At 34.7% G+C, this 26,482-nt stretch overlaps 3 protein-coding genes across 6 annotated transcripts; 1 reads left to right on the plus strand and 2 right to left on the minus strand.

Moving 5' to 3' along the window:
• Positions 1-3,236: 3,236 nt before the first annotated feature.
• Positions 3,237-10,317, plus strand: LOC140979686 (uncharacterized). Of its 4 annotated transcripts, XM_073445200.1 has the most exons (5): positions 3,238-3,834; positions 5,767-5,843; positions 6,482-6,716; positions 6,819-7,551; positions 7,858-10,317. In XM_073445200.1, the coding sequence occupies exons 3-5, from the start codon at positions 6,531-6,533 to the stop codon at positions 9,912-9,914; spliced, it is 2,976 nt and encodes a 991-aa protein (XP_073301301.1). In that variant the 5' UTR covers positions 3,238-3,834; positions 5,767-5,843; positions 6,482-6,530; the 3' UTR covers positions 9,915-10,317. The 4 variants fall into 4 exon arrangements, with proteins under 4 accessions (XP_073301298.1, XP_073301301.1, XP_073301299.1 ...); XM_073445197.1 differs by lacking the exon at positions 5,767-5,843 and having other exon boundaries at positions 3,237-3,842; XM_073445198.1 differs by lacking the exon at positions 5,767-5,843 and having other exon boundaries at positions 3,241-3,834.
• A 941-nt stretch (positions 10,318-11,258) lies between these two features.
• Positions 11,259-18,234, minus strand: LOC140979687 (uncharacterized). The gene is made up of 15 exons (XM_073445201.1): positions 18,091-18,234; positions 17,294-17,660; positions 16,487-16,564; positions 15,844-15,899; positions 15,156-15,275; positions 15,011-15,081; positions 14,712-14,805; positions 14,369-14,578; positions 13,596-13,847; positions 13,105-13,213; positions 12,870-12,937; positions 12,304-12,373; positions 11,991-12,065; positions 11,794-11,885; positions 11,259-11,569 (listed from the first exon to the last, which is right to left on the minus strand). The coding sequence occupies exons 2-15, from the start codon at positions 17,564-17,566 to the stop codon at positions 11,494-11,496; spliced, it is 1,644 nt and encodes a 547-aa protein (XP_073301302.1). The 5' UTR covers positions 17,567-17,660; positions 18,091-18,234; the 3' UTR covers positions 11,259-11,493.
• Positions 18,235-21,471: 3,237 nt separating this feature from the next.
• On the minus strand, positions 21,472-23,384 carry LOC140979022 (uncharacterized). Its single transcript, XM_073444378.1, has 4 exons — positions 23,064-23,384; positions 22,236-22,325; positions 22,049-22,145; positions 21,472-21,729 (listed from the first exon to the last, which is right to left on the minus strand). The coding sequence occupies exons 1-4, from the start codon at positions 23,326-23,328 to the stop codon at positions 21,591-21,593; spliced, it is 591 nt and encodes a 196-aa protein (XP_073300479.1). The 5' UTR covers positions 23,329-23,384; the 3' UTR covers positions 21,472-21,590.
• Positions 23,385-26,482: the final 3,098 nt, after the last annotated feature.

The following is a 26,482-nucleotide window of genomic DNA, read 5'->3' on the forward strand; positions in this document are numbered from 1 at the left end:
TATTATAATAATAATTTTTTTTAAAAAAATAATCATTAATTGGAAAGAGGGACCAATAATGTTCGAGTCTTCAAAGTAATGGCGATTTAATGTATCCACGTTTTTTTATTATTATTAATGATGTATTCGTAGCCTATCTTTAGTGCATTTATAACCTTTTATTTTATGTGGAGTATGAGGATTTTATTTTAAGGAGAGATCAAATTTTGTGTTACTACACCACTGCGGGATGTTGGCAATCATACTTGATTGATATAAATGGAGAGTTTATACCATGTCGAATACAATACAACGCCAGAATCCTGCTGTCAAGGAATGTGAAGCTCTTGCGTTACTCCAAGCTATTGCCTGGATCAAGGAAATGGAGCTTCCAAATGTGATTTTCGAGCTTGACGCGAAAAATGTTGTCAATGCCATAAAAAACCCGACAGATGATGATACAGAATTTGGATCTATTGTGCGCCAATGCAAATCTCTTTTAAATCAAGGAACATTGCTCTCGGTTCAGTTTGTTTATAGACAAGCAAATACAGCAGCTCATGCCTTGGTCCGAACGACTCATTTATATGCTAGTCCTTCTACTTATTTTGAGATTCCGCATTGTTTGATTGAATATTTGGATGAGGGTTGTAATTTTTTATATGCTTAATGAAATTTCTTTTTTTTTAAAAAAAACTATACATACTGATGTCCTTTGTTGAAATTTCAAAACTAATTTCGAATTCCATCTGATTAATTTAAAAATAATTTTATCTTGATAATCATGATTAGTTTGCATTGATGATGTATTGCAGAATAAAGATTACATATTTATTTATGAAAAAGAAATACAACTAATTTATGAAATATATGTAAATTGTTGGAACACACAAACCACATACTACAGTCTTATACATATTTATCTGGTGTTTATGATTGTATATATTAGAATAGGTGTTCAACGAGCTAACTTGTGACTTGAACTTTATTAACTCTTACGCAAAAAACAATATTTATTTTAATAATATTTTACAATTTTGTCCAATTATAAAATTTACTTAATCGTATAAACTTGTAAGCTGAATAGATAAAGTTCTTGAATATACAATAGGTACATGAAGTATGCCTCACAACATAAGATCATGAAACTCATTATGAAGTCTATTGTATATTCTAAACATATTCCTAGTCGATTCAGCCGCCTAAAATGAGGATAAAATTCGTTTGAACTTGAGACCAACATTTTTTTTATATAAACGACATGTTTCATTGATAAGGACGTGGAGTTGTTCATTCATACAAATGAGTGATCATTTGATGTTGTACTGAACAACCTTTCCTCGTACTTTTCCAAGTGATTATCACTTATCGAGTGAAATAGCCCGCGGTTATAGTTGTACATCATTAGTCCTTTAATCTGAGACAATGTAGAGGTTTTACGTACCAACATGCACTTTGATCCGTTGAGAATCATCAGGTGGCGAGGTTTACTGTATTTTCGAAATACATAGGAGCCAATGCATTGTAGTTGGGGATTCACTGCTCGCCTATGGGTGAAGATATCATATGTGATCTGATAAGTTAATAGTGCAAGGAGTCTCTGGCCAGAGTAAGACACGTGCTTTAAGGAAATGTGTTTTCCTAGTTGCATATACGATGTCATTATTATTACTCAAAAATATATTATATCGTTATCTAATTCATTTGTAACTATCGTTATACCAATGGTTGCAGATTCAATCGAGATATAGGAGTTGAATAGATCGTACTATACGCTACTCATAACTTAAGGTTATTGCAGATACTATCAGTGATACCCAGGAGATCATGGGACGATGCTACTAGACACTCTTACATAATTCGGTGAGTGCAATCGGACTTGAGTTTTGACGTTCTTGATCAAGAAGTTGATGAAAAGAATGAGTCTAATTAGGGTAAACCCAAATAAAAATAAATGTTATTTTGAATCACATGAAGTTGTGAAACCATGGCTAGTTATATATCTGAAATATTGAGGGTCACATAAGTATTGAGTTTTGTGTTCCCGTTGAGATAGTCAAGTTTGAGGAGTTGAATTTGACGATTATAGTTTAATAAATATCAAACAGATTGCTTATAAAGGAATTTATAAATTGATTCCATATAATGAAAGTTGTGAAATTTAGCTCAACTGCTAATTAATTGTTGCAAAAAATGGATAAACAGAAATTTTGTCAATTCCCGTTTTTCATTATATGAACGAAATTTGTATCATCTACACATCGACGCTGTCTGATCGTCGATCGAGGTTATAATGAGTTCACAATTATTTAGTTAGTAAATTTAGAATATATTAATTAAATAATAAATTAATAGTACTTACTACTAAGTGCAAAATTCTCTTGAAATATTCTATAAGAATATAGAATATATTAATTAATTAATTGAGTAATTAAATAAAAGTTATTTAATTTATATATATATACATACATGAGAGATTTTGAATAATGGAATTACAATATCCTGTTTTAAGAAAGATTCATGATTTGATCATGAATTAAAACTTATAAATATTTCGTTAAGGTTTAAACAAAATTTCTCTATCCCCGTCACAATTTCGGCCACTCCTAATTTCCGAAGAAAAATTTTTGGCCACCCTTCTTTCACCGTGTGCCACCGACGCTCATCGGATTTCTAAAATTCCGGCAATCTAATTTCGATGCAAATTTGTTTAGATTTTTAATGCGACCTATATGAGGAATCCATTCTTTGAAGATGAATTTGATTAGACGATCGAAGAAATGAGGAGATCCGTTCATAGAGATTTACAAGAAGCGTTATATCTATTTAAAAGCCAGAATAATTGGAGTCGACGATATATAAACAAAACTAACATCTTATGAATGTTTATTTAAATTATACGACGCCCAAGAACGTTTTGAACTCAAAACAAAATTTTTAAATTTTTGATACGTTTTGAATGTGAGAAAACGATATTCCAAATATATTACTCTATATATATGGGGTTAATCTAATACACATTCGAATGATAGTGACCATACATTTCTCTTTTAAAAAAATAAAAGCAAGCACTATATATTAGGTATAAAATAGATTAACATAGGTAAGAATATGATATTAAATGTTCAATAATTAAATCCGTATCCAAAAGCTAGAACCATATAGAAATTCCCATCTCCTTTTCATTTCCACAAAAACCCAGAAATTGATTTAACTGAAACCAATTAAGGAATATTGCATAGCTTTTATGTCTGAGGGTTGAGAGAAAAGACTGGATTTTTTTTTTCGGAGAATGTAAAGAAACGGATGTTGACAAATTTCATGTCACAGTCTCACTGAAGGTCGTTTTTGTTAGTGTGATGATTTCTTATCTGGGATCTCTCCAATTCTCTCTCTAATACAATATAATATAATAAAATAATGAGATTTTGATTGTACAATAGTAAATATACACAGTTGCCAGAATCCTTTTTTGTATGCATTTTTTCCTGTCTCCCTCTCTCTCTCTCGCTAAAGTTTCTTGCTTTCTGTGTTCCCCTTAATGGAGAGGGGAGAGAGAGTGGCCCAGCGAATGGAAATCTAAAATATTTTTGTTAAGTTTGATGAGGATCTGAGGTTCTTCAATGGAGTTACCGAACCAGTCACTTCAATGTTTATTAGTATTCTTTTGTTTCATGTGTTAATATGTTTTCTTCTTCCTATTTTTGTTTGGCCTTCTTTAGAGTTGTGCATATAGTGGAAAAGCCTCTGAATTGGGCACGATCTTGACTTCTTATTTTCTGGAAAACACTGTTGGATGATTCAATTTTTATGAAGGGTTCTTGACGAAAGGTGGTTACAGGATGTGGGTCTGAGGTAATTATGTACCTCTTTTATTTAGTTTTAATGTTTTTGTGCAGAGATTTACTTGGTTCCGACTATGGCTTGAAGAAACAGGATTTATATTTCATTCGGAGTTGTGATTTATTATGATTAAAAACCCTGGTTAATAATGAAGCATCTGATTTGTTCCAATAGATATATTCGTTGCAAATAATGATTCATTTGCTAGTTTTTGTTTATTATTCAATACATATTTCGGGAGAACAGATACTGTAATACTTTTATTCAATCCTGTCAAATAAATGACTGGTCTTCCTTTTCTTTTGTTACCTACTCTCAGCTCCATGTATGTTTGCTATTCGTGATTGTTTTCAAAATACGCATTTGAGTTCTGTATATTATCTGTTTCATTGTCGAGAATGATTGGATTTTGTGGATTTACTTTAAGGGATTGATGCTCGTGTATTTTGAGGTGTTCATTGAAGTTTCAATGATTACTTCTTGTGGTATTTGGTTTTGACGTGTGAGTATTTGTTTAGGATCTGGTTCGTATGTGTTAGTGTAGACAGCAATTTGGCTTGTAAATATTTTCCGTTTACTAATCTTGTTGGTTAGTCTGATTTTCGGTGAAGCGACATAAATGTGGCCGTTTTATGTATATTGCTCCAGTTATCATGGTTTCTCCAAGTACGAAGTGAAGTTACTTCATCAAAGAAGGCTATATTGTGACATGCTTTACCAAGTATGGGTATTATTTTTGCGCCACATAAGTCCATTCTCCTAGCGGGAGAATGACCTCATAATACACATTTGCAATTCTAAGGCTTTCCACACTGTTATTTAGTTGTTGGGCAATATTGATGGCCCAAATTTGTGAAATATCAATTATTTGGTTGGGTTTTCTCCAAGTGTGAGATATTGCGTTACATTTGTCGTCGGAGAATCACAAATTTCATTTGAGATTTTCCTCAAAAGGTATTTCTTCACCTCACAGAACCATTAGATTGCTGTGATGCAACGTCCGTGGATTTTCATAGTCGGCATCTCATAAATGTAATGTCGATTTAAGCTGTCATTTATATTTTGTGATGTAATATGATTCTCATGAACCCTAGACATCATTTAAGGCGTTATACATGTGTTCATATGATTGGCCTTATCTTACAAACAACTTATGCTTATCTATGATCTCGTAATTCCATCAAGGATACTTGAACCAATGACAATGGGTTAGTATGTGCAATGTGCTTCCCATTTGACTCCCTTGTCCCAGCATTGCTGCCCTGTGCTTATACAAGAAAAGATTCTTGTATTTATTGCTAAATCTAGACAAAGTTTATTCATCTTTTTATTTCATTCATATATAAGTCAGTGATGAAATAGCGAGGAAAATAATATTCTTTTCGTAGTTCCTGGGAGAACTCAGAGCATGGTCTTGATCCGATAAAATTCGTGATTCCCCTTTCATTTGATTTATATTCCTCTCTCTAAAGCAAGTAGCCATGTAATGCTCAAAGGTTCATTCTTGTGTAACACTACCATACCATTCTATATAAAAAAATGATAGATTGAGTTGTTGTTTGAATTATGTGAGATATTTAATGTAATATTTCTACATTTGTCCTGTTTTATTACAGAATTTGTTTATATTGCACAAGTATAACCATGAAATTCGATGCAGACATTACCGAATTCCAGGAACAAAAATTCTGGATATGTACTCTCCTTGCTATGAATACCTGATATAATGTGGTTTAAGTCACATTGATTGACCTTTATAGCGTTTGAATTTATTATTACGGCAATGACAATGCAATTATTTCATGTCTGTCAGTATAGTATGCACTGTTCACTTGATTGTGCGAATTGGAAAATAGCACATGATTGTCTCAATTTGCATTTACAGCCTATAAGCTGAGTGTCTTTCCCTCCTCATAATTTTCTTTTGTTTCATTTTGGTTCCAGCTCATTTGATGTTTCTTACAATTTCACGAAAATTGATCTGCCGTTGATAATTGACGCACCGCACCATCTTGGTGCAGGTCAGAAGCCCAAATAGGAAGTTTGTGGTTTCGATTTCATTGTTTTGGTTGTTTTAATTTTATATATATATTGTCAAACAATTGTGACTAGAAAGCATTCCTCCTTTCGTATGGTGGGATTTTCAATTTCAGAGAAAAATAGATTACTGAGTATTTGATTTTCTGGTTAGTGCCATGTTTGAGGTGTCACCTTCAAGTTGAGAAATTACTTCGCATGCATTTAATAGAAAGTTTTTAATTGGGAAACAGATTGTCTTCCTTGGTTTAACAGCCTTGGCTTCATGTTTGTCATACCGTAGCATGCAAAGCCACTTTTATTGAAGTTAGTTAATTGAAGAATGTTGGTCGTTCTCGGTTCATTAAGTTTTGGAAATTCAAGCTGGATGGTCAGTTGCCTTTCCGTTCCATGTTTAAATTTTGCTCTGTTGCGCTTCACTGTCGAAGTCTTGTTCTCAGTACATCGAGTGTGTCAAACCCACTGTACTCGTAAAGACTAATTGAATGGCATTTATTTCTGGTTTCATAAGTAAATTAACATTTTAAGCTGTTGACAATTTCAGTGAATTAGAAAATAACGGGGCAGTAGTTCTGGTTTCACAAACGCGAATGTGGGAATGAAAATTAATGTTCTATTGCAGGAATGGGAACAAAAGTACAGTACAAAACTGCTTGCCAGGATATTACTTCATGAGAGACCTTAATGAGGATTCTAGCAGTAGTAGTTGGCCTTTATTTTACGGAGACAATACAGTAACAAATGGGCAGTATTTCAATGAATACACTCCGAGGACTACAATAGATGATAATCCACGGTATGAAAAGGATGCGTTGAAGCGGAAAATGCTTGAACACGAGACAGTTTTTAGAAATCAGGTAACAAGATTGGAGTTGTATGTTATATCCCTTTATCAATAGTTCTTTGAGTGGATTTGGCACACTTTATCCTTTCTAAATTCTTTTTTATTTGGCATCTAGGTACATGAACTCCACCGACTATATAGAATTCAAAGAGACATGATGGAAGAAGTAAAAAGGAAAGAATTTCATCTACAAGCTTCAATAGAGCCATCATCATCATCAAGTCTTCGAGGGTCTCAAAAGCCATCAGAAGATGCTCGAAAATGGCAAATGATAGGCTTTCCTACGACAAATTCTGCTTATGGTAGAACAACTATTTTGGGGGTCGAGGTTGCTAATTCTCCCATGAGTTGTACTATTGGTAACGACACTCAGCTCAGTCAGTTTCCATTCAAGAATGGGTCTTCTTCAAAGGATCGTGAAGGATTGGATTCAAGACCTTTGAAGGTGAGGAAGAAGCTCTTTGATCTTCATCGTCCGGCTGAAGAGTATGAAGATACTGAAGAAGGGGGACACTTTGAGCACAATTCAACAACTTCAGCAAAAAGTAGCATGAAGTTAATCCTCGACAATCAAGCTGGTGTAAAGGTTCCAATAAATGCTTCAGCTTCCAATTTTCGTTTTAGGGGCTCGATTGGGTTGGCTGACTTGAATGAACCCTTTCAGTATGAAGAATCAATGGCTCCATCACATTTTGATTTCCACGGTTGTCATTCCAGTAATGGAGACACTAAACGGATGAATCAGTCTGCTAAATCAAGTGCTGGACATCTAGGAGCAATCCATGAGAAATTTTTGTTAAACTCATCTATTGGAAGTAAAGTTAAAGAGAGAGACTTCTATGAAGCAGGTAAATGTTTGATAAAGGTTCTTTTTATTTTTCAAAATGATCCATCCTTGTCCTTGTCAATTGTGTAAGTTAAACTCCATTATTGTGTGAATTTATTTAAGCTGGTTGGAGAAGTTTCTTTACTTGCTACTTCACTGCAGGACTACCAAGTAAATTGGGAGTAACATTTGAAATTAGTATATCAATCATATGAAACAACTCTGTCACAGTAACCTTCTTGTTGTTTGCGATTTTCATGCAACTATTGTCATATTATTTATTGTTAATATAATATCAATTAAGATACTTTCTTTTTCAATCTTTCAGGGTTCAACAAAAGCTACCTCAGTTCTATGAGTCAAGCACCGCGACAAGATAAGTTTCCTATGCTTGACCAGGTTAATCATCCTTCTGGATTATTTCCACCTGTTTGTAGTAGACAAGATCTTTGGAGAGACAATCCTCACCATGGTGCAGATTTTTCAGAAAACAGTCATGATCTCTCTCACACATTCTTTGGTTCCCCTTCTTTTACCAATTCACGGACACATTCCACCTCATCTTTGGCGAAGTCAAAAAATGGTTTTGCCCAAAAGTTAACTACATTTGAACCCCCTTTCAATTCAGCTGCGGCAGTGGATAGAGGTTTTCAGTCATTTTCTCAGACTCGGGATGAGCCTTTTTTTGGAGGAAAGTGGCGAGTTGATGCGAGTTCTAGATTGAATCCAGGTTTAGAGAGCGAAGGAAAAATTGTAAATGGATTTTACCATGGGTCTGCCTCAGGATTCAAAGAAACACAAGCTCTCTTGCCGTTGGCTGGCTTTGATTCTCTCAAATATAGTAAGGATGATAAAGTAGTATCTGACCGCTCGACTAATAATGGATTTGGGACTTTTGAAAAACGTGAATCGTATCATGAAGATTCAAAGCCTGCACTAGATATTAACTTGAATGAGGTTGTTTCAAGCTCACCAAATGAGATAGTGATCGTGGAAGATCTCAATTTGACTCATGGAAAGATTAAATCGGAATATCATCTACCGGCATTACCTTGGCTTCGACCTAAGCCAGCTAATGGCAATAAAAGATGCTCGAGTTATGTTCCGGATTCTTCCAATCAATTGTGTCGTAGCCGTGAAACAATTGGAGATCTTAATCAACCGGTCACAGCAACAGATACGTTGGCTCCAAGTGATTGTCGAGTTACCGAGAAGAACTTGAATGCCGAGACTCAAAATGTTAAGAAAATTCTTGGTTTTCCCCTTTTTGCAACGATTTCTCCAAAAGAGGAGCCGATATCCCGTGTTTCCGCATCTACTATTGTCAATTATGCTGCAATCGTCAGCACCAAAAGGGTGAACAGAATAATTGATATTAATGTAGAGTGTGAACCAGATGAGCAGATAGCTGATGAGGAACCGACTGTGGAAAAACCAACAAAAAACACATGCTACATTGATTTGAACTCCTTTGTTAGTGATTGTGAAGACCCTCCTGTGCTCTCGTTTGAAAGCAAGAATAACAGTGTCAAGGTAACTTTGGAGATAGATTTAGAAGCTCCCGTTTTACTTGAGAGCGAGGATGATGACGCAGAGGCCGAAAAAAAGGTGCCAGAAGATGTATCATTTCCAGTATCAGAAAATAATACTGAACCTATTCACGATGAAGTTCTTCAAAATGCCGCAGATGCAATGCTTTCCATATCATCATCTTGTCCACGTGTCAATGTATCCGAAGCTGCCTTGGCTGAGTCGCTCCTCTGGTTTGTAAATGCCATGTCATTATGTGCAGTTGAACTCGAACATGTATCTGGTAAGGAATCGCGAGCTGGAGTTGCCTTCCCACAGCAAGAGTTTTCCAAGGAGACAGATGAATTCGAAGAGATGACATTGCAACTACAGGAAACTAAAAAAGAAGACCACGTGCCTAAGCTCTTCGTCCCCGAAGTGCAAATAGAGAAAGATGAGGGGACCAGCCACATGTTAGCAACTAGATCACGAAGGGGTCATTCGAGGCGAGGAAGGCAGCGAAAGGATTTCCAGCGGGACATACTTCCTGGTCTAACATCATTGTCAAGGCACGAAGTGACTGAGGATCTTCAAACTTTTGGAGGGATAATGAAAGCCACAGGCCATCAGTGGAATTTAGGATTGACACGAAGAAACGGGACCAGAAACAGTGGTGCTAGAGGGAGGCGACGCTTGGTAGTTGAAACTGTCACTACCACCGTTCCAAGCACGGTTTGTGCTCCATTGATGCCCCAACTGAATGACATTGAATCTGGTTTGGAGGATAGGAGCCTAACCGGGTGGGGAAAGACGACAAGACGCCCCCGAAGACAGAGATTTCCGGTAGGCAATACCCCTACTGTTGCATCAGCATAATAATGAGAAGAGGCCCTGGTTTCTTGATTATGGAGACATCCTGTGGAGTGGGTTGGGGTGGGGTGGGGTGGGGTGCATGTCTTCGATAATTTCAAGATTAAGGTTGTTTGTCCTGTAAATGTCATCGTAGATCATAATTTGAGTCTTTCTTCATTGCTCACTTTGGTTTACCTACTTGTATAATTTAGATATAAAGTTAACTCATTTCATCTTTGAGAATATATTTATATATACACATCATTGTTTTCCATACAACCTGTCTGTATTCCCATTGCCAGCAAGTAGGAGGTGTTTATTTTGGTTTGGTTTTTCGTTTTTGGGTTATCTAAATGTCTAATCCGATACCCGAACTGTTTTTATTTTGATTCGATTTGGTTTGGATTTTCATAATATGGTTCGTTTTTTGTCCCGTGCATAAATTGAATAAAAGATCTATTTGTTATAAAATACTAATTAATATTGGATTGTTTCTAAAGCTTAAAAAATCCTTAAAACTTTGAGAAGAATCAAAATTTTAAAAATTTAGAAGTAATAAAAATAAAATACAAATCAAACAGATAGCAACACATTTTTTTTTTTGGAGCAAACAGCATCTTGGATTCATTCTTGATCGAGAAGAGTGGAAAATTGAAAAAAGTAGAGATAAAAAAAACAAGGGAAGTGAACAGAATAGATGAGGGGAGTTTCAAAACATTAAATATTTGTTTATTCAAGTGTAGACTTTGACACGTTTGGGTTTATGATACAATAAAAATGAAGAATTTAATTTTTTTGGCTTTTCGGCCCTTGAAAAAACAAAAATCGAACAGAAAAACCGAATTTTTTATATACTCAAAACCGAAAAATTGTTCAAATAATCGAAACAGAAAAACCGAAAATTTTCTCGGTTCTGTCCATTTTTTTAGTTCTAAGTTGTAACCGGGAGTCGAACACTTCTAGCATGAAGTACGATGGCCAACCTTAGGGAGATTTCATACCAAAAACACCAATAATATCAACTACAAAAAACTTGCTCTGGCGAGAAAAAAATTTGAATCACTTCGCGTAATATAAATTTTCAAACGACTCAATGCTGGATTAAACATAGATCCTATATCCCCATATATAACCAAATTGAATTATATAACCAAATTGAATAAAAAATATCTAAAAATAAATTTAAATAATAATTATTGTTGTCAAATTTATCAGATCAGTATTGAATATTTTGGATCATTTTCACATATTTATACACAGACAATTCAGTTGATTCCATGGTTGATTAGATTAGATTATATTAAATAATCATACCCTGAATTTTTTTCAGGCTCAAGCTTTGGAGCTAATAAACAATAAAAAATAGACAAAAAAAGAGAGAATATTTTAAACAATATCAGATGAAACAACAGGGATGTTACATAAATGACAGCAGAAAAATTATTCGATATACAAAAAAGCATACCTAAAAATAGATACAGAAAATGCTGAAAAAAATACAAACCTGAAGTGCAAATGAATCAAAGAAAAACACAATCTTGCAGACTTTTTTGTCTTCCCCGGAGCTGAATTTAAAGTGACAGTGATGTAATGTAACGTAAGTTTATGGCCGTTGATAAACATATTTTGTTCTTGGATCCACAATGACACCCTTTCCTCCATTCACTTCTAAATCATGCCTGCATCAGATTTTACGTGAAAAAACTTTCTAGGATTCATTCATGATTTTCATGAAATGGGATGGGACGTAATAAATTGACGATCCATGAGACGGTGTTAAAAAAGGACTTGCACCCTTTGAATATTTATGGCCTCAGCAAAACTGTAATGGCTCATCGTAACAGAAATTGTTTAAATGAAACTAACAACACGAAGGCATCAAATCAAAGGCATGGAAACTCACTGAAACACAAAATCTGGAATGGTCAATTGTTCACGTGGAACGTATCTGAATAGCTGCAGAAGACGATCAACATAGACTACCTTCTTCCACACCTAAAAGAGTTCATTACAATTTCATAAGCTCCAAAAGGAGTACATCATATTTGCAACGAGTCGTAATCTAGTAAAAAGTGGAAAACGATTGATTTTAAGGCCTACCACGTTATCTACCATCAACTCCAAACCAAATATAGCAGCTTTCAACCCAAAGGTTGGATGAAGGACATATATTGCCTATATGATAGAAACAGACATTAGTTCACAAGTGTGTCAAATCAGCATGAAAAATTGTAGGATTCTTATAGCTAATGGTAAAAGCGCAACTCACGTCTTCCTAAATTGTATGACAACACAAACACTATGTTTTTTGGTTACTACACAACTACACAGTATATTAGAGATAATGTTTGTTCGTTAAACAAAAAATTTAAATTAGGGGTAGAGAGAAAAAAAGAAGACTAATCCCACGTACATGAAGATTATGCTGGTGTTTCCGACCAAGTATTTGCTCTAATCTCTTCATCCATCCCAAATCTGGTTGCCTGTAACTCAAATCAGGAAAAAAAAATGAAGTGAAGCCGGAATCAATGACATTGGGTTTTGGAGGAAACTGGCTTAGTAACATGCAGAATTGTGCAAATTTCCTAACAACCTCAATAGAGAAGTTAGTATATTCCAAGGAATACAAAGTTTGAAGCGAAGTCGTAACTAGAAGATTTTAGGCACAGTGTTGCAACCTTAATGGAGCATATGTACAAAACTTTTTAGTGGCCACCAAAAGTTAAGGAAATGGTTCCATCAAAGTCAGTTGTTCTGCCTATTTTGTTGAGAGACCAAACACTTCTCAAAATGAGAGAGGTTGCAGGTACGATCCTGCCTAAACCCCTTTCCCATTCGAGAAAATAAAATTAGAGTTGTTTCCAAAATTGAATAAATGAATCAAAGCAACATATAGATTTTAAATTAAAGAAGTCATAAATCGGTATGGGCTACAGTGAGCTTATGCAAAGAACATAAAATGTTGAAGAAAGTACCCACGTCTGCAAAGATGCCGCAGAGTGGAAATAAACTATGGTGTAAGGCTTCTGTATTAAGGGCTCTAACTCCTGAAAATGCAAATGAAGCATACAATATAAAGCTGCAAAAGTGATAAAGCATAGATCCAACAATTCAAGGAAATATAGGAACACGGATTTGAGACAATACACTTCACGAGCACATAATACTTCAAAGTTATGACAAAACTAACTAAAAACAGTTACTACTTGTTCACCTTTACGACATATAGCACGAACCGCTCTAGATCAAGACATCTAAGTAGAAAATGTGCTCCAACAACCACCATCACTGGACGGCCTTCGCTATCAACGCCACCTCGGTAACTGAAATAAAGTTGAAAGTGGCATATTAAGATCATGGTGTTGATAGAGTGAAGTCAGAATTTGTAATACATAACCAGACTGATAAATTTATTATCAGCCCATATTATACGAGTCTAGTTCTTAATTAATGTGAATCCATCACAAGCTGATGCATTTAATGACAACTAAACACAGGCAGAATCAACATTGACCAGAGGCACATACATCTAGTTCATCATATTCCTTCAATTTTTTTAAAAAAAATTGCTGTGTAGACCATGAAAATATGAGACAAAATCCGCATGCAGTAACTCCATGACAGCCTGAGCCTCTGATAAGGAGGCCAAAGAAAACACTGCATATGCATATCAACATCTCATACGCCAACTTTACAATCACTTACACAATTTTCATTTCGGCAATTTCAGAAAGATTGAGTGAATTGGCTTTTGATAGATATCTAGAATGAAGAGAATATTCTTCAGCAGCAGACAAGGGATGACCCCCAAGATCACCATATCCAAGCATTTTGGCAAAATTCCAACCACTTTGTGCCTGTGCTGCCTTTTGCCACTGTTCTCTGCGTCTCTGATCTGGATCTTTTATCAAGGACATAAAGGCAGGGTCTAAATAAGAATCCAAGTACGACGAGTCCCTGTTTTCAAAATATCTTTTAGCATAATCCACGAATGACAAACCAAAAGCCAAGCCTCTTAACCACAGGACAAAAAAAGAAGCTGGCTTCTAAAGAATTGGAATACAATAGTTAAAGGTTTCCATAAGATGCATAAAAGACACAAATCAAATACTGAATAGACATAATGTATTTAATGTACATGCAGGATCCTAAAATCATGGAATCTTGAGAAATTTATTGAAAAGAACATCATAAACTAGATAGATAGCATCCTCGCAACACATCTGTGATAATATCAACAAGCAGAGAAATTACCAAAAAAGTGATTTTACGAAACAAGATGTTAATGTGCAAGAAGGTAATAAGAAAGTTTCTAAAAATCCAAGCAATATGAATAAGCTGAGACAGGGACCAGAAATAAATGGGGAAAAAGCATTTTTTTTAGAAATCTACAAATGACTTTAAAAACTCAAGCATGTTTTTTTTTTTTGCATGAGCACACCAGTGAGACAACGAAGGGAGTGGAAGAAGTTACTCACTGTCTAGCCATTCCAATACCACTGACTGGAAGATCAGTTAATATTTGCGTAGAAGTTGGACCACTCTTCCTCAAATTGGGTAAAGGTTTGATTCTGATTTTGCGTTCATCGATGACTGTTTCACCATTTTCATCTCCAACATCGGCCGGAAGCTTTGAAATAGCTATTTCCGCCTCGTGTTTATCTCGTGGAAAGTATAGTGGAAGCAATCTACATTAATAAGTAACAAGGCATTCCAAATTCAAAGCATTAAGTAATCTTGAACTAAAAGACAAGATTTTCGTCAGCTAAAAATAACACATTCATCCCTAGATCTGACAAAGTGAGAGTTCCATCTATTAACCTCTTATATATCTCTGTATCGGACGCTGTTGTAGTACAAAATACAACTGCATGGATTTTATCCTTCTGTTTCTCAATAAATCGTCTCACAGTTCCTAGCCAAAGAAAACAAAAGTTGGTCACAGCAAGACACATAAGAAGGAAACAGCATGTCAAAAGAATGCTCACAAACATAAACTGAACGTCAAGACATATGTAAACGTAACAAAAATAGAAAGGTAGAAAGCACACACAGAAAAAATCTAAAAGAGATTTTAATAGAAGTGATGAAATATTGGGAAGAAAAAATAAGATACTTACGTATTGCCACATGAGCTGCCGGTTCTCGAGGATAACTTTTGGTTTCCGTATAAATACATCCCATAGCAATGCTATATTCATAATATAAAAGAACTTAAACCAAGAAAACAAAATTACTGATTGCAATGTCTGGAGATTGAACTACCTCTGAAGTCCATTTTCAATGAGAAGTTCAAGACACGAGCGGTAGCAATGACTCAAAGCATTTTCTGCAGCTGTATGATATTTTACAGCATACTTGGGACCAACGGTATGTATCACCCTCCTGCATATCACGTGCAACTACACTATTGAGTAAGAAGTTGGCAATTAATTTTAAAGATGAAATCCAAAGAAGCGCCAGAAAAGTATAACATGGAAAAAGATTAATTCCCCATCTTATTCACCTCAAATTTCCAAAGTTTAAGATGTAACTACAAGAGCGGAAAACAAGAAAAATGCAGTACAAAACTTCAAACTTTTCATTCATGATACAACTTCCATCTATACCTAAAGAGACAGTGACTTCAACAGGGTAAATGTACATGCTTATCCACATAATAAACTAATATTCAAGTACGACCAATGTCCTAATGAATTATGTACACCATAATAAAAGGAGATGTCTATTGGTAAAAAATTGTTCATCCAGATTTTGATAATGAAGCGCAGCCAATTTCTTCATTTCTTAATGGCAATCTTCAATCACCACTAGGCTTGGGAATATTTTTCATTCATATTCAGAAGGTTCAAATCCCACAGAGTACAAGTGCAGCCGTATAATGAAGACTGTGAAAGATAAATTACAATCTTAACACAAGGTATATCTGCGAACAATATTCCAACATAATCACCTTGCTGGAAGGTCATACGCATTAGTAACTTTTGCCATCCCTGTTCGGCAGCCACCCTGCGGAGGTAAAAACAATCACCATGAGTTTGTATTTGTACACAATAAACTTTTCCAAAATTTTCCATCACCTGAAAATTGAGTTTCACCAGATGTACCCTGTACCCATTTCAGTAGAAAATACCCAAATAGCATGTAAAAAACTGCCATGATCCAAACCAGACAAAAATCCCTAATATTGAATTCTACAAAGAAAGCAATGGCTGCCCTCCAAGAATATAAAATATAACCTTACTTGTGATTAGATATGTCTAATAATTTAAAGTCGTCAAAGTTATGCAAAACATTTTGGACATCCTAGTATTAGGGTACATGGTCTGCCCCTGGACATGTCCATGTCAAGAACAACTTTGACCAAAAACCAAAAGGTTTTGGATTAGATTTCATGCTAATGTCAAACACCTGTATTTAGTGCAGGACATATATGCACTAGACCAAGTAATCTAGTCGAGGAAATTCTCTATGATACTAAAATAACATAAAATATAATTACAATGTACGTCTTTTCCGAAAAAAGTCTTCACAAAATGATTTCATTAACATTAAATGTGCTGATGCACAATTATAGATAATTCAGTATAGCTTACCAATGAAGCACATTCTTCTGCGAGACCAGGTCCAGCTGCGTCATGCAAACCAGGGCTGCTGTGTGCTTCATCTAGGTTCTGTATAACATCCATAAAACATGTAGTTGGTGGGAGGAAATCCAACTGAAATGCAATCGAGAAAGAAACAACCAATGGCATATGTGTAAAAGTCTCAAGTCTCAAATACCTACTTAAACAGAAAAGAAGTAACTTAGGTAATCGTGAAGACAACTGTATCACATCCATTAAATAAAACGGATTTCACAGCTTTTAAGGTTCAATGGGGATGGCCACATGGGTAAGCAGTGATTGAACGGTAAAGGTCACAAATTTATAAGTTTGGTGTGAAAAAATTTCTTAAATGACAGTAAGTCGATATTATCTACATGTTAAGCAGGAAAGTTATTGCATATTAAGATCACTTCCCAGATATAGATGTAATCATGATTCTGGAAAAGAGGAACACATGGTGAGAATATTCATTACCATGTATCCTAGAGGACTAATAACAATGTGATTATGAGACCATCCCCTAACTGCAGGACCAGTAACATAATTACCAAAGCAGTTATACATACAGATGAGCAAACACTAAATAAACCTCGAAGTACAGTCGCTAGTTCTCACAAACATAAGTACACAAATAAGCTGGCCAATGACTATCATTCCAAAGTTGGATGAACAAGAATGGAAAGATCAGACATTCAAAAACAACAATTTTAGGTCACCATCTGAAGGAACTGTCACATCATGAAGTTCCCAATGACAGATATAAAGAGTTACCGTCATAAAGAATCAACCACTCACCTCGTTGGATGAATTAATTACAGCTTCCACATCGAGATTCCAGGGGTTTCCCCTCCAGAGATATATCTTTGAGTTGATTTCCTGATCCACGGGAAATCTAGATACCATCCCATTTCCACCATTCTCTCCCTCAGTGGCAGATGTCAAAGGGTCCGCAAAACATGAATTAGAAAAGGCAGGATCTTCGTTCTCATATGAGTATCGATATTCAGAATCACTCCAGCGTGGAACTTGATCTAGTGTCACCACAGAATCCACATTATCCGTTGGCATGCCACCTCTGTTAGTAATCACAGCCCCAGCGTGATACACAGTTTATGCCCCAAGGTTCACCTTCGTCGCTCACCAGCCGACATATAATTAACCCCTTCACAATGTTTGCCAAAAACAAACAGAAACCTTGGTTTCAACAATGGCTCGCACAGGGAAAAAAACAAATAGAACTAAAAAAATAAAATAAAGCACAAGCCCCACTAGCATCAAAACTATCAGATAACCTGCACCTATTCTTTCAATCTCAATCGAAATTCAATCTTTTTATGCCATTTCCGAAAGATGACACCTCAATGAAAGCTCGATCGTCAACATGTAATAAAATTCAACAGCTCTGAAACCTTTTGCATCATTCACAGAACCATTCAAAGAAAATCATAGAAAATTCGAAAACCCTAACCACAAAAATCAATTAACACAAATTTATGTTGCGCGCTCACACACACACATAAAACAAAAAGCAAAACAAGATTTCCGCACATGATATGAACAAGAATAATGAAATATAATTCGAATTATCATACCTGGGAATGGATTAGAGATATGTGTAGCAACGCCACGAAATCCACAAAGAGGCAAGAGCTTCAGAAATGAGAAGTAATGATGAGACGGAAAATTTTCTTGGGGCAGAAAATGGAGGTGGTGGTTGGAATTTGGAATTATTAATTTGGCCATTATTTTGTGGAATTTTGTCGTGTTTATCTGAAACTAGACGTGTTGACGGATTTGCCCTTGGATGTCATTGGTTCCAGCAACTCTCGTTAGGCATTTTGTGGTTGTACCTTATATTATAAGCACACCACAAAGCAACTAGTGCTATCATATCGTGAACATTTTTTTTATTATAAAAATTCTTATAAAATCGTTTCACGAATCAATTTCATGAAAAAGATTTTTGCTATGATCACATTCATAAAAAATATAAATCTTATTTTTTCTTCAAATATAGATCGAGTAGATCAGAGATACATATCCGTAAAATCGTCTAACAAAAAATCTACTTTTTAGTTTCAAACTCAGATAAATGAATAGATATCTTGTGAGACGGTCTCATGAATATTTATTTATGTGACCGATCAATTCTACCGATATTCATAATAAAAAATAATATTCTTAGCATAAAAAGTAATACTTTTTTATGGATGATCCAAATAAGATATCTGTCTCACAGAATACAACACGTGAGACCGTCTTACACAAGTTTTTGCTCAGATAAATATGCCACGTCAAATGTGCAATATTATTATATGCCTCAAATGTGCAATATTATTTTCATTCGGTGATTTTGGGCAGGAAACAAAGTATATGTCAGTGTCAAATGTGCAATATTATTTTATCATTTTAAAAAATTTCTTACAATTTTTTTTTACATGTAAATCATATCATTTTAAAAAAATTCTACCAGGCTTGCCCTTACATAGGATCCCCTCCTAATTATGAGATATGAAAATCGATTCTTATTTCAAGAAATGATGTTGAAGATTTTGCTTGGTTCTTTAGAATTGTTATGGCTGAAATAATTAAAAATTTTGGCATTCCAATTGTTATATGATTTATTCTCAGCCTATAGTTTCCATTTTTAAAAAAAGTATAATTGTAATAAATTATTATTTTTTAGAATCGATTTTTAATATATAACGTATTATTAACGAATATGCTACATATTTTCATTAATATTATTGTGAAGATACTATCTTTATATTTTTATTTTTTAATGATTAATTATTTTTTGAAAAAAAACACACACACACCATTGAAAGAAATCCTTCTCCTCTCTAGTGCACGTCCTACGCGAGTATCTTTAAGTTTTCGAGCGTTTATACGCATAGGCACGCCCTATACTTCTTTTTTCTCATCCTTCACATCAATATATGTTTATTTGTATGTTTATGCAGAATAAATATCATACCTATCAGCTTGCAGTGGTTTTATACACGTTTGACACGAAAAAATATATGCATATTCTTGACATGAGGCTCATGATTTCTTGCTTGTGTGTAAGGGGCTACTTGGTCTCGGTGTAAGGGATGTGTTATATCATGTTGGAAGGCGTCTAGGACTGAAGGTCGGCTTTGAGGATTGAAACATGCAAGGGCCGATGGGTTTGTTCTAGGGTTAAGGTTCGATATGGCTAGATCGAATGAAAGGGTTGGGAGCATCGTGCGCGGGCTCGGTCCAAGCTGTGGTTCAGACCCTGGTGGGTCCATGTCGAGGTTGGGAAGGGTCCATGGGCTGCTGGCTGTAGGGCGTGGCGTGAGTCGATCGAGGGTGCAAGCTAGTTGCGTTTGGGGGGCGAGTTGGGTAGGCCAGCGTGCAGGGGCTGTAATCGTGGGTTAGGTCGGTCCAGGAGGGAGTCCAGGGATTGATCTTGGTCCTAGGTAACATTGGTTCAAGGCTGGTTCGGGTTGGTTAGGTCTAGGGTCGAAAATTTGAGGGTTTAGCGCACTAGGGTTTCTGTGCATGTGTGCAGAAATTTCCAGCAAGTGGCAGCGGGTTTTAAGGGTTCAAAACGGCTGGAATTGTGTTGTTTAGGAGCTGGTAGGGTGTGAATAAGTTGTGGTTAAAATTTGGAAAAGTCTGGTTAAGTTTTGAGTTGATTCGGGTTGAAACTGGGACCCCGGTCCAAGTTTTAAAACGAATCATAGAAGTTACGAAACGGGCTGGAGGTTACGTCTAGGAAATGATTATAATTATGTTTCGAGGTGCTTTAATGAATTTGGTTGGCTTCGGGTCGAAATTTTGATGTCCAGGGGTAAAATGGTCAATTATGATTTTCAAGAGAAAAATGATCATTTTGCACCCGAGTTGAGTAGCGGTCCTAGCAGTGTCTTGAACACTAAAATTGCATGTTTAAAATGTATATGATATCATGAACATGAATGTTTATGAAAATACGAAAAACACGTTGCATGCTTGGTTTGAAGAAGATTTACATATATACATATTTTTTGTAAGTGATGAATACGATGACCTGTTTTTGAAGGAATGGAGTTGGTTGTGACTAATACGAACACGAAAATGTAAGGCCAATGCTCGATAGATGGGTAATACTGTCGCTGATGTCCCCGACCGCCGAGTACCGCAGTTATACGTAGATGGATCCATCGACTAGACCTGATACGAAAGTCACAACTAATGAACAGAATTCAAATAAAGAAAATTGAACACATATATGTCGATATGATGCGAGATGAACACGTTTATGCTTTGACATGTCATGTTTATGTTTATATTTTTGAGATCATGAAATGTATTTTAATTACAGTATATTTCACGGTTGTGTGTAATGTATATGTACTTGCTATAACGTTTCCAACGTTTTGAGTTTTTAGACTCACTAGGTGTGAATGATGCAGATGAGCATATTGATATGGAGACTGGAGGTGCCGAAGACTGAGTAGGCGAGGTTGGATGTGCGCACGCTAACCCGAGGACCATATTTTTCTGCACATTATGTTTATGAGTTAGAAATAAACATGGATATTTTTATACACTTCGCTTTTATATGTTGATGGATGACAGGACTTTGCATATCGCATATTTGAATTATTTTAAATAACAGTCTAGGGTTTGATGATGAGATATTATTTTTGACTGCATTATTTTTACGAGTAGTTGAATACTTTTATTTAATATGTGTGATTGACAGCTGTTATTGCTGGCATGCGCTTAAATGTAATTTCCGAAAAATAGTTTATAAAAAAAATAAAAAATTTAGTAGTATTTTATTAGCACAAGTCGTTACAAATAGATTTTCTAAGCTAATATTTTAATATAAATATGAGTAAATTTCGATTCACAAGATATTGAATACCAAAAAATTTCACATGAATAAAAAAATAGCAATTCTAAGTGAATCAATAACCAACAATCTCATTAAGTACAAGTCAAACTCTTTAAATCTCTGTTCACTGAATGGTATCATTCAGATGCATGCAATATAATGAAGGTTTGTATGTTTGTTCTGATCTAGCACAACCAGATACTTCACCTCATTTACAAATGTAAATACAACCGCTATGTTTTATTCCATTCCAGCCTTTTGCTTCAGCATGGAAATAAACCTGTCTCTTTCTTCCGGGGACATAGCCTCCGCAGAGCAATCTCCGACTCCCCATTCAGCTCCTCGAACACAATACTTATCAAGAATTTGTTGCCGGTTTCTGAAAAAAAACATTATGATAAAAATATGATTGCCACTAATGCAAATTTTCACATGTGCCTCGCGCCTTTATTAAATTTGGTTCGTCTCCATTTAATTTTATCTTGCGAAATCCCACACCAAAATTTACCTTCCGCAATCCTTCACTGATTAAAGTGAAGTCCCTGAAAAGGGATAATCTTGGTCATGATGATTTGGTGAAATCAATCATATGTGTCTAATAACATTGATCACCTATGAGCAATCAATCTTGAGTACTTTTGGTATCTTCATTTGAAGTTGTTACAATGTAAAAAGACTCGGAGATGAAGAATGCTTACTTTTCTTTGTTTAATTTGGTCTGTTCCAGCAATTTTTTGAGGATGGGAGATTCTTTGAATCTTGCGTCGTTTTCAGCATACTTTTTCTGATTTTCCTCTGAAATAATCAAAAGATGGTGTAAATTCACGAACAAAGCCTTATGTAGCAAGCTCCTTTGGAATGAGAACGAATTGTGACAGTACATACCGTTATAGCGGGTTAAAAAATCAATGGAAGGCAACTGAGGACCAGGAACTGATTCAATCCCAGAGAAACCCGAAAATATTCCAGCATGAGCTGCAAACTACATATTTTATTATTTTCTGGCACCTATGCCAGGATCATTGCAACAGATGTAAGTGAAAAGAAAACTCACATCTTGTTCGACTAAAACAGTAACAAAAATGAAAGAGAAAGAGAATCATCCAGCTATCAACAAATTCAACTTCAATAAATGTCATCGCCGACAGTAGAACATCACTGAGCACATATAGACACTAACTGGAACATGTTCATAATGCATTCATGTATGCAAATAACGACAGTTGAATCACCGGATGGACGTGGCATCTAGACTCTGGTGATAATCATGTGAAGCAAATAAGCAATCACAATGTTTTGTTAACAAACTCAAATAATTGTGGAACAGATGACGAGAATAGACCTTCGAAATTTAGGAGGGCGGATTTAAAGTTTTTTTTATGGAGGTGAAAAATTATATCTTTAGTGTAATTGCACATTATATTTAAAACTTCCCCCCTATGTCTTTCCCTCACTAAAACTGCAAACAAACTGAATAACTGAATTTGATTAGATTGACAATCGCCCCCTTCAAATTTAAATTTCTCCCAACACAAGAATTAACCATGAAGTTCTAAGAATTGCTTATTGCCAACAAAATCTCCAGAAAACATCCTAGCAACCACACTTTATACATTTGGGACTTTTTACAAACACACTCGATGCAAATTGAAAATAACCCATGCAGCGTAATGAAGTGCATAAAATCCCCAAGATAAGATGGTAATCAATCACCTGTTCCGGAGCAGAAAACGACAGCAAGAGATGCTGCAACAGTAATCGCAGACTTCTGAACCATGATTTGAACGAGGGATGTAGAGTGTACTAACTCTTGGGCATTTACCATGGAAATTGGCAGCTGCTCAAGTTTTATCCTGCAATAAACGAATGGCAAGAACTTTTCTTGATAAGGCTTAAAAGGGACCGTAGATTTGGTCGTAGTAACGATGTTCGGAGGCGATGGCTTCAGATAAGAAGACGCGAGCAGAGAGGAAGCCATGGTTTCTCGTAGTGGACTCCCGTGTGAAGTGGTAAGTGATAAGACTAGCAAGGAAAATTAAGTATTTTAAATAATACATAAAATAAATTTTTTTTTTTACCAAAATATCAAATTAAATTATTTTGATAATTTCTAAATAGTCCTAATTTTATTGCATTTTCCCGATTCAGTTCACCTCATTTTCCAATTGTCCCAACTTACTCTTTCATTTATACATACTTGTGAAAGATGCACATGTTTTACATGTGTTATTATTATTTTTAATTTGATCAAATAATATTAAATAATTAATATATAATTATTTTTAATTTAGAAGAGTTGTTCGATTTACAAGGGAAGTTTTGTTTATATTTTTTATATATAAAATATCGAGTGACTTGATGATGTTTTTAGCAGGGTATGAAGGGTAATTATGGAATTAAATATTTTGATGTCATCTAAGATATTTACTCTAAGGATCTCAAATTTAATAATATAGAATATATTTTCTTGATTCAGTCATACTGATAATTTCACATTAGTCCACCATTTTATCGCGTTTTCTAGATTCAAAGTCTCGTTTTTTCAATTTTCCTGAATTAGTAATTCATTTTACATAATATTCTTGGTTTAATAATTTCATTAACTATATGGTTAGAAAAGACAGAAAATAAGCAAATGAAACGCAATAATAATCTTTCAACAAGTCATAAGCACCTCCATTCATCCTAAAATCGAAATACATTACTCTTGATAATGCATGCAGCTGATTGTTTAATATATGGTTAAAAAAGACAAAAAAAAAATAGTCTTATCTTATTTTTTTAATTAATAAAACCCGCACATGGATTAAAAAAAATAATATATATAATTAACTATCATATAAATATGACATTTTTTTTTAAATTTTTTTTGACGTAATTGTGAAGAAAAACTCCAATCAGTAACTCTCAAATCTCGTTCGCGATCCAACCCGTCGTCCCCATTATAATGATGCGGTTTCATTTTTTTCTTTATTAAATCATGAATTATTAATGTTTGTATTGTTTAAATAATATTAATATTTATATATGCAATTGGATTCTCTAATCAATATTGTTTAAGTAGATATGAAGACTTGTTTGACTAATTCAACGATATTTGAAGCAGATATGATGATGGTGATGTGGATCCTCATAGGGTAGAAATGAGAAAGACAAACTCGCCGCACCCCATTTCCATTCCAAGGCTTAAGTGTTGATGAAGATTTCATTCTCACAAGGACAAGGAATCCCGATTAGAAAATGCAAGGATTTAGGGCCCGTTTGGTATCAAAAGTTTTTTGATTAAAAAAGTGCTTTTTAAAGTTGGTTTTTAAAAGTGCTTTTTTAAGTAAAAGTTGTGTTAATATTGTGTTTGGATGAATAGATAAAAAGCACTTTTTAAATTAATAAATGTGTTTGGATACATATCATTAAAGTGTTTTTTTAAATCATTAATTTATATATATATTTTATAACGGATTTCTAAACAAGTGTGATGTATAAATATAAATAATTAAATCCATACCAAAACAATAAAATATTGAAATCTTAAAAACCATAAAAACAATTGTTAATAACAATGTTAATGTTTACATTCTACTTTAATTTATTTAAATAAAAACTAATAGTTCAATGTCGACCTTGTATTGGCAGTGAATTTCTTATGTCATCTCTCAATTCTTTCATTTTCGTAATATTTTCTTGTGTTGGCTCTTGTCATCTTGTACCTCTGTCATGGACATAAACATTTTCACCATCTTGCTCGATTTCTTGTAAATCATCAATATTTTCGAGTTGTTCAAGAATATCTCCAGTCGCATCGTATCGTCTTATGAAATTGTGTAAAACAAAACATGCCACTATAATTTTAAATTGAGTATCTTGACAAAATGTGGGCATATTTTGTAATACCTTCCATCGTGCTTTGCACACTCCAAATGTTCTTTCAATAACCGTCCTTAAACTGGAATGATGATAATTAAATACTTCATTTTTTGATCTGAACTTTGGAGCCAATCGAAATTGAGGTAAATGATATCTAGTATCTTTATGCGGTCCCATAAAGCCTTTGAAAGTAGGATAACCTGCATCAACTAAATAATATTTACCTGCAAAAAATAAGAGTTAAAGTGTAAATATTTATCTAACAATTATTTAAAAAAACATATAAGATATATTAATATCAAACCTTCATGTGGGAGTTGAAAATGCAATCTATCTCTGCGCATAGTCTCTTTAAAATTTTTAGAATAATGAGCAGAACCTTCCCAACCAGCCCATACAAAAGTAAAGCACATGTCGAAGTCGCATACAACCATAACATTTGTTGAAGTATACCCTTTTCTTCCAATGAAATCTATTTGCTTGTTAGGCGGAACACGAATGCATATATGTGTGCCATCAATAGCCCCTATACAATCTTTAAAATAAGACCAATATCTTTTGTCATTCTTAATATATTCAGGGACATCTGTAAAATTAAGATCGATAGGTTTGATGATATCTCTCGACAACTTCCATATGGACTCTAAAACGCTGTGAAACTGTCTTGAAACAGTTTCCCCCGAGTGTTGAAAATGCTCTTGAACATTTCTAACTGAAGCAGGTTGACCCATCACGTACAAAAATAATCCCACCTTTTCATAGATATCAACTCCTTTTGTTGGCTGTAAGCTATATCTTTGGAGTAGATCGTCACATAGTTTATAAAAAACATGTTTCCTCATTCTAAACATTTCAAAGCATCGTGTTTCATTACCATTCAATATCTCTGCCACCCATTGAGACCCTGATAACCACGATGTCCTACATTTTTCTTTAACAATATATTTCACAACATAATTCGTAACACCACACAAGGATAACAAAACCATTCTTTTCTTAGAGACGTGTGTATTTGTAATAGAATCAACGGAAATGTCGGAATCACTTGATGCACAGAGTTATCTGATATAGTGGACCCTGAACTCGCAGATATCCTGTGAAAATATATGAATAAAGATAAATATATATAAAAAAACAATAAACATTGAAAGTTTAAGATTATTGCATTAAAAATTTAAACATACTACTTAGTAAAGTTGACTCATCAATCAATAAAAGAAAAAAAAAAGTGCATTATTCAAGTATTTTTCCTAAAAACATAACTCATG

Source organism: Primulina huaijiensis, chromosome 6 (genome assembly GCF_012295235.1).
Source record: "Primulina huaijiensis isolate GDHJ02 chromosome 6, ASM1229523v2, whole genome shotgun sequence".
In the NCBI taxonomy this organism is placed as follows: domain Eukaryota; kingdom Viridiplantae; phylum Streptophyta; class Magnoliopsida; order Lamiales; family Gesneriaceae; genus Primulina; species Primulina huaijiensis.

Excerpts from the sequence above, each read along its gene's own strand:
- LOC140979686 (XM_073445197.1), top strand. Across the intron at positions 6,717-6,818 it reads AGACAGTTTTTAGAAATCAG|GTACATGAACTCCACCGACT; the intron begins GTAACAAGATTG and ends TTTGGCATCTAG. Across the intron at positions 7,552-7,857 it reads GAGAGACTTCTATGAAGCAG|GGTTCAACAAAAGCTACCTC; the intron begins GTAAATGTTTGA and ends TCAATCTTTCAG.
- LOC140979022 (XM_073444378.1), bottom strand. The coding sequence starts at position 23,328 with ATGGCTTCCTCTCTGCTCGCGTCTTCTTATCTGAAGCCATCGCCTCCG. Across the intron at positions 22,146-22,235 it reads TTTTTTAACCCGCTATAACG|AGGAAAATCAGAAAAAGTAT; the intron begins GTATGTACTGTC and ends TGATTATTTCAG. Across the intron at positions 21,730-22,048 it reads ACCAAATTAAACAAAGAAAA|AAACCGGCAACAAATTCTTG; the intron begins GTAAGCATTCTT and ends GTTTTTTTTCAG.
- LOC140979687 (XM_073445201.1), bottom strand. The coding sequence starts at position 17,566 with ATGCCAACGGATAATGTGGATTCTGTGGTGACACTAGATCAAGTTCCA. Across the intron at positions 14,579-14,711 it reads GATACAGAGATATATAAGAG|ATTGCTTCCACTATACTTTC; the intron begins GTTAATAGATGG and ends TTATTAATGTAG. Across the intron at positions 12,374-12,869 it reads TCTGCGGCATCTTTGCAGAC|GCAACCAGATTTGGGATGGA; the intron begins GTGGGTACTTTC and ends TTTGAGTTACAG.